The following is a 7,500-nucleotide window of genomic DNA, read 5'->3' as shown; positions in this document are numbered from 1 at the left end:
CAGTCAGTGATCAGTCAGTGGATCAGTCTGTGGATCAGTCAGTGGATCAGTCTGTGGATCAGTCAGTGATCAGTCAGTGATCAGTCAGTGGATCAGTCAGTGAATCAGTCTGTGATCAGTCAGTGGATCAGTCTGTGGATCAGTCTGTGGATCAGTCAGTGGATCAGTCTGTGGATCAGTCTGTGGATCAGTCTGTGGATCAGTCTGTGGATCAGTCAGTGATCAGTCAGTGGATCAGTCTGTGGATCAGTCAGTGGATCAGTCAGTGAATCAGTCTGTGGATCAGTCAGTGGATCAGTCTGTGGATCAGTCTGTGGATCAGTCAGTGGATCAGTCAGTGATCAGTCAGTGGATCAGTCTGTGGATCAGTCTGTGGATCAGTCAGTGATCAGTCAGTGGATCAGTCTGTGGATCAGTCAGTGGATCAGTCAGTGAATCAGTCTGTGATCAGTCAGTGGATCAGTCTGTGGATCACTCAGTGGATCAGTCAGTGGATCAGTCTGTGATCAGTCAGTGGATCAGTCTGTGGATCAGTCAGTGATCAGTCTGTGGATCAGTCAGTGGATCAGTCTGTGGATCAGTCAGTGGAACAGTCAGTGGATCAGTCAGTGGATCAGTCTGTGGATCAGTCAGTGGATCAGTCAGTGGATCAGTCTGTGGATCAGTCAGTGATCAGTCTGTGATCAGTCAGTGGATCAGTCAGTGAATCAGTCTGTGGATCAGTCTGTGGATCAGTCAGTGGATCAGTCTGTGGATCAGTCAGTGGATCAGTCAGTGGATCAGTCAGTGGATCAGTCAGTGGATCAGTCTGTGATCAGTCAGTGGATCAGTCAGTGGATCAGTCAGTGGATCAGTCAGTGGATCAGTCAGTGGATCAGTCAGTGGATCAGTCTGTGGATCAGTCAGTGATCAGTCTGTGATCAGTCAGTGGATCAGTCAGTGATCAGTCAGTGGATCAGTCTGTGGATCAGTCAGTGATCAGTCTGTGATCAGTCAGTGGATCAGTCAGTGATCAGTCAGTGGATCAGTCTGTGGATCAGTCTGTGATCAGTCAGTGGATCAGTCAGTGGATCAGTCAGTGATCAGTCAGTGGATCAGTCAGTGGATCAGTCAGTGGATCAGTCAGTGGATCAGTCAGTGGATCAGTCAGTGGATCAGTCAGTGGATCAGTCAGTGGATCAGTCTGTGGATCAGTCAGTGGATCAGTCAGTGGATCAGTCAGTGGATCAGTCTGTGGATCAGTCAGTGGATCAGTCAGTGGATCAGTCAGTGGATCAGTCTGTGGATCAGTCAGTGATCAGTCTGTGATCAGTCAGTGGATCAGTCAGTGATCAGTCAGTGGATCAGTCTGTGGATCAGTCAGTGATCAGTCTGTGGATCAGTCAGTGGATCAGTCAGTGGATCAGTCAGTGGATCAGTCAGTGGATCAGTCAGTGGATCAGTCAGTGGATCAGTCTGTGATCAGTCAGTGGATCAGTCAGTGGATCAGTCTGTGGATCAGTCTGTGGATCAGTCAGTGATCAGTCAGTGGATCAGTCAGTGAATCAGTCAGTGATCAGTCAGTGGATCAGTCTGTGGATCAGTCAGTGATCAGTCAGTGGATCAGTCTGTGGATCAGTCAGTGATCAGTCAGTGGATCAGTCTGTGGATCAGTCAGTGATCAGTCAGTGGATCAGTCTGTGGATCAGTCAGTGGATCAGTCTGTGGATCAGTCAGTGATCAGTCAGTGATCAGTCAGTGGATCAGTCAGTGAATCAGTCTGTGATCAGTCAGTGGATCAGTCTGTGGATCAGTCAGTGATCAGTCAGTGGATCAGTCTGTGGATCAGTCAGTGGATCAGTCAGTGAATCAGTCTGTGATCAGTCAGTGGATCAGTCTGTGGATCACTCAGTGGATCAGTCAGTGGATCAGTCAGTGGATCAGTCAGTGGATCAGTCAGTGGATCAGTCTGTGATCAGTCAGTGGATCAGTCTGTGGATCAGTCAGTGATCAGTCTGTGATCAGTCAGTGGATCAGTCTGTGGATCAGTCAGTGGATCAGTCAGTGGATCAGTCAGTGGATCAGTCTGTGATCAGTCAGTGGATCAGTCTGTGGATCAGTCAGTGATCAGTCTGTGATCAGTCAGTGGATCAGTCAGTGGATCAGTCAGTGGATCAGTCAGTGATCAGTCTGTGATCAGTCAGTGGATCAGTCAGTGGATCAGTCAGTGGATCAGTCAGTGGATCAGTCAGCGGATCAGTCAGTGGATCAGTCAGTGGATCAGTCAGTGGATCAGTCTGTGATCAGTCAGTGGATCAGTCAGTGATCAGTCTGTGATCAGTCAGTGGATCAGTCAGTGGATCAGTCTGTGGATCAGTCAGTGGATCAGTCAGTGGATCAGTCAGTGGATCAGTCAGTGGATCAGTCTGTGATCAGTCAGTGGATCAGTCTGTGGATCAGTCAGTGATCAGTCTGTGATCAGTCAGTGGATCAGTCAGTGGATCAGTCTGTGATCAGTCAGTGGATCAGTCTGTGGATCAGTCAGTGATCAGTCTGTGATCAGTCAGTGGATCAGTCTGTGGATCAGTCAGTGGATCAGTCAGTGGATCAGTCAGTGGATCAGTCAGTGGATCAGTCAGTGGATCAGTCTGTGATCAGTCAGTGGATCAGTCTGTGGATCAGTCTGTGGATCAGTCTGTGGATCAGTCAGTGATCAGTCTGTGGATCAGTCAGTGATCAGTCTGTGGATCAGTCAGTGAATCAGTCTGTGATCAGTCAGTGGATCAGTCTGTGGATCAGTCAGTGGATCAGTCTGTGGATCAGTCAGTGATCAGTCAGTGGATCAGTCAGTGGATCAGTCTGTGGATCAGTCAGTGGATCAGTCAGTGGATTAGTCTGTGATCAGTCAGTGGATCAGTCTGTGGATCAGTCAGTGATCAGTCTGTGGATCACTCAGTGGATCAGTCAGTGGATCAGTCAGTGGATCAGTCTGTGGATCACTCAGTGGATCAGTCAGTGGACCAGTCTGTGGATCAGTCTGTGGATCAGTCAGTGGATCAGTCAGTGGATCAGTCTGTGGATCAGTCAGTGGATCAGTCAGTGGATCAGTCTGTGGATCAGTCAGTGGATCAGTCAGTGGATCAGTCAGTGGATCAGTCAGTGGATCAGTCTGTGGATCAGTCAGTGGATCAGTCTGTGGATCAGTCTGTGGATCAGTCAGTGGATCAGTCAGTGCAGTGGATCAGTCAGTGGATCAGTCAGTGGATCAGTCAGTGGATCAGTCAGTGGATCAGTCTGTGGATCAGTCAGTGGATCAGTCTGTGGATCAGTCTGTGGATCAGTCTGTGGATCAGTCTGTGGATCAGTCTGTGGATCAGTCAGTGATCAGTCAGTGGATCAGTCAGTGGATCAGTCAGTGGATCAGTCTGTGGATCAGTCAGTGGATCAGTCAGTGGATCAGTCAGTGGATCAGTCAGTGGATCAGTCTGTGGATCACTCAGTGGATCAGTCTGTGGATCAGTCTGTGGATCAGTCTGTGGATCAGTCAGTGGATCAGTCAGTGGATCAGTCAGTGGATCAGTCTGTGGATCAGTCAGTGGATCAGTCTGTGGATCACTCAGTGGATAAGTCAGTGGATCACTCAGTGATCAGTCAGTGGATCAGTCAGTGGATCAGTCAGTGGATCAGTCAGTGAATCAGTCTGTGGATCAGTCAGTGGATCAGTCAGTGGATCAGTCAGTGGATCAATCTGTGGATCAGTCAGTGGATCAGTCTGTGGATCAGTCAGTGGATCAGTCAGTGGATCAGTCAGTGGATCAGTCAGTGGATCAGTCAGTGGATCAGTCAGTGGATCAGTCAGTGGATCAATCTGTGGATCAGTCAGTGGATCAGTCAGTGGATCAGTCAGTGGATCCACTGTCAGTGGATGAAACGCAAGTATCAAACCCTATGCAAGTTACTCGGGCGGAATCTCGGCGCAAATCTAAAATGTGTTGGTCTGTAGCTACATTACTCATAGGTGTGGTTTGGGCATAACGTGCAATAAACCAATCAGAGTGTCGTCTCACATTCCCTTCAAGAGCCGGCGCGTTTGTTCCATGGCGGATTGCTATTATAACGGCGGGTTTGCCAGCGCACGCAACTTACATGATTGTAAATGTGATCTCGCAGTCTTCCGAATTTAGTTTCCTGGTTCTTGACGGATAACACACTTTGTCAGATGTGCTTATATACCGATGTGTCTCGCCACTGTTGATCAAACAGGTTTAGCTAACCCTAACCCTAACCATTACTACAATTACAATTAGCCTGAATAATTTGGGTAAATGTGTAAGATAGATTTATGCCTATTTTTCACATCTTCATGGACACCACAATGATTTCCCTCATGTGGTAATATTTTTCCTTGTAATTATGTATGGTTTGTAAAAATGAAAACTGCTGTGTCTGTGTAGATGAGAGAAGCAAAGTGTATGCGCGCTGTGCACATACTACATAATGGCCAAGCATGCCATTATTAGACTCCGTTTCTTTAGACTCCGTTTCTCCTGGTCAGTGGCAGAATTGTTTTCTGAAACTGCAAAATAGCACCAGGGAGCGTTTGCGCCAGAACACGCTCCTCTTTTCGCTGACCCGCCCCCCTGAGCGCAAGTTCATTCCCTAATTTACCGGAGGGAAAAGTCCGCTGTGCGTCGGGTGCAAAATAGGAATGATACATGCGTCGTGTACAAAGTAAATTGCGCTGGGTGCAAGATACGGCCCTTTACCTCTGTGTGTAAACTGACACTGTGTATCCGCTGGGCTGAGTGGAGCTTCTGACCACAAACCCTCCGTCCTTCCCCTGAAACACACACACACACACACATGACAGATGATGACGATGATGGTGATGATGGATCAATTATTGATGATGGATGGATGAGCTTCTTCACCTCTTCACTTAGTAAATGTTCTGCTTCAGCTCTGTTGACATTCTTGCAGTACCAGCTGATGAAGATAATCATCACACACACACACACACACACACACACACACACACACACACACACAAACACTGACCAGTCAGTGAACTGTTAACTCTGAATGATCTGAGGCCGTATTCACAAAACCACTAAGAGTTCTCCTAAATAGCAATAAAAGTTCTTAATTAAGAGTTTTCTCTTAAAACCTATTCACAAAGCTCCTGAGACAAACGTTTACTAAGGAACAGAGTGAAGTCTTAAGCTAAGAGAAAGGACGGGGATGACCTCATTGCTATGGATAATGTCCTCACGCTTACTAACTATGACCACAGTGATTGGCTGATTGGGGAGGGGTCTTTGTCAGGGATTTATTAATAAAAATATTGTAGAACGAGGTATATTGTTGGCATATTCAAATAAAGGTTTTAAAATGTAGGCTAAGTGTCACTAATTAAACTAGTATATGTTCAGCTATTTGTCAGCCTCATACATGTCTGCATCTTGAGAGATTGCAGAATTCAAACTTGAATGAAAAAAAAAGATTAACAAAGTTCGGGATGAGCATGTTCAAACGGTTTATCGAATGAGCCCGAGAGGAGGTATATACACGCGACCGACTCACCCTAACCTCCACAGTTTTCTGCATTCCTCCGCTGCCCCGTTCCTCACTTTCAGCTTGTTCCTATTCCCAGGATAAGGGGAAAATACTCTGGGTTTGGGCTAAGTTCCGGGCTCAGAGCCCTCGATCCTCTTGAACCCCTCGATCCCCTCGATCCTCTTGAACCCCTCGATCCTCTTGAACCCCTCGATCCCCTCGATCCTCTTGAACCCCTCGATCCCCTCGATCCTCTTGAACCTCTCGATCCTCTTGAACCCCTCGATCCCCTCGATCCTCTTGAACCCCTCGATCCCCTCGATCCTCTTGAACCCCTCGATCCCCTCGATCCTCTTGAACCTCTCGATCCTCTTGATCCCCTCGATCCTCTTGAACCTCTCGATCCTCTTGAACCCCTCGATCCCCTCGATCGTCTTGAACCCCTCGATCCCCTCGATCCTCTTGAACCCCTCGATCCCCTCGATCCCCTCGATCCTCTTGAACCCCTCGATCCCCTCGATCCTCTTGAACCGCTCGATCCTCTTGAACCCCTCGATCCTCTTGAACCCCTCGATCCTCTTGAACCGCTCGATCCCCTCGATCCTCTTGAACCCCTCGATCCTCTTGAACCCCTCGATCCTCTTGAACCCCTCGATCCTCTTGAACCCCTCGATCCTCTTGATCCCCTCGATCCTCTTGAACCCCTCGATCCTCTTGAACCCCTCGATCAGTTTACCAGTTCCACCAGGCTCCCTCGTCCCGCCGGATCCGCCTTGGTCGCTCGTCACCTCCATCATATCTGGACTGCACTTTTCTGGCTTCACCTCGTCCCTTCGTCCCCCTGCTCCATTGGACTCACTCGTCACTCCCTTCTGCTCCTCCTTGGTCCTCAGTCCCTCTGTCTCCACCGTGCCCTTCTGTATCCCTGTCTACACCTCAGTCGCCCAAACCAGTGGCTTCCCCGTGTCCCTCTGAACCCTGTGCTCCTCCATGGCCCGCAGAACTTCCGTCTCCTCCCTGTCGTCCTCCCCCATCGGTTCCGCCTCAGTCCGTCATCCCTAGAACCCTCTGCCCTTCAACCTCCATGGCTCCTCCCTCCATCGGCTGCACCATGGGTCACGAGTCTTCCCGTTGGATACACCCCCCTTCTGCCTGGACCCTCTTCTTCTCCCAGTAATCCACCGACCTTCTCCAGCCCTTTGCCCACTCCTGTTGCCAGCCCTCCTCCTCCTCCTCCTCCTCCTCACGAACCCCCACCTCCCCGCCTTCATCTCTTTTGTTTCGGTGCGAGGCCGCGTCTTCCATGAACCTGTGCTGGACTTTGTTTTGCCTCATCATCACTCACCGTGTGCACCTGTTGTCACTTCTCCTCATCTGTCTGTGTATATAGTCTCCCTAGTTTCAGTTTTTCCTTGTCGGTTCTTCGTCTACAAAGCTTGCTTATGTTTGGTACGTGTCTTGTTCATAAATAAATAGAGTTTGATCGTTATCTGTATTCTTCGTCTTCCTGAACGTGCCTCACGCAGACAAAGCTTGACAGTCTTTGGGCGGATTGTTTGTCATTTTGTCTTAGTGACTTAGACCTCTTGACTACTCCTAACTCTTCACAGATTTAGGAGCTGGTTTTAGCACTAAAATACTTTGTGAAATACTCTTAGGGCAAAAATCTTGTCACGGACTTGTCACTTGTCAGGCCTAACCCATTATTTTTAAGAGTTTCTCCTAAATCAGCAAGTTAGGAGCTTTAGCCTTAAGATATTTAGTGAATACGGCCCCTGGAGAAGATTCTAGTGGGTCGATACTCACTCGTTGGCCTCTATAGTTCCTATTTCTGTAACATAGTTACTGGGAATGAAGCCCTTGTTCCTGAAAGAGAATGAGCAGAAATCAACATGTCTGAACTAAAGAAACACACGCACGCTCACACACTCACACACACACACACACACACTCACACACACACAC

At 48.5% G+C, this 7,500-nt stretch overlaps 1 protein-coding gene across 6 annotated transcripts in view; it reads right to left on the bottom strand.

Moving 5' to 3' along the window:
• txk (TXK tyrosine kinase) overlaps nt 1–7,500 on the bottom strand; it is a 19,064-nt gene that overhangs the window by 7,377 nt on the left and 4,187 nt on the right. For 4 of the 6 annotated variants that reach the window (XM_079589446.1, XM_079589447.1, XM_079589448.1 and 1 more), the window contains 3 exons: nt 7,342–7,401; nt 4,911–4,965; nt 4,746–4,819 (listed from right to left, as the gene is read on the bottom strand). The exons of 1 other annotated variant lie outside the window; for it this stretch is intronic. In XM_079589446.1, coding sequence (XP_079445572.1) covers nt 4,746–4,819; nt 4,911–4,965; nt 7,342–7,401 — 189 coding nt within the window. The remainder of the gene's footprint in view (nt 1–4,745; nt 4,820–4,910; nt 4,966–7,341; nt 7,402–7,500) is intronic. One more of the 6 variants, XM_079589450.1, reaches the window with a different exon arrangement.

The sequence above is a fragment of the Phoxinus phoxinus genome, assembly GCF_949152265.1.
Source record: "Phoxinus phoxinus genome assembly, chromosome: 18".
Classification (NCBI taxonomy): domain Eukaryota; kingdom Metazoa; phylum Chordata; class Actinopteri; order Cypriniformes; family Leuciscidae; genus Phoxinus; species Phoxinus phoxinus.
The sequence above is the reverse complement of the archived record's forward strand: the minus strand, read 5'-3'. Positions and strand labels throughout refer to the sequence as shown.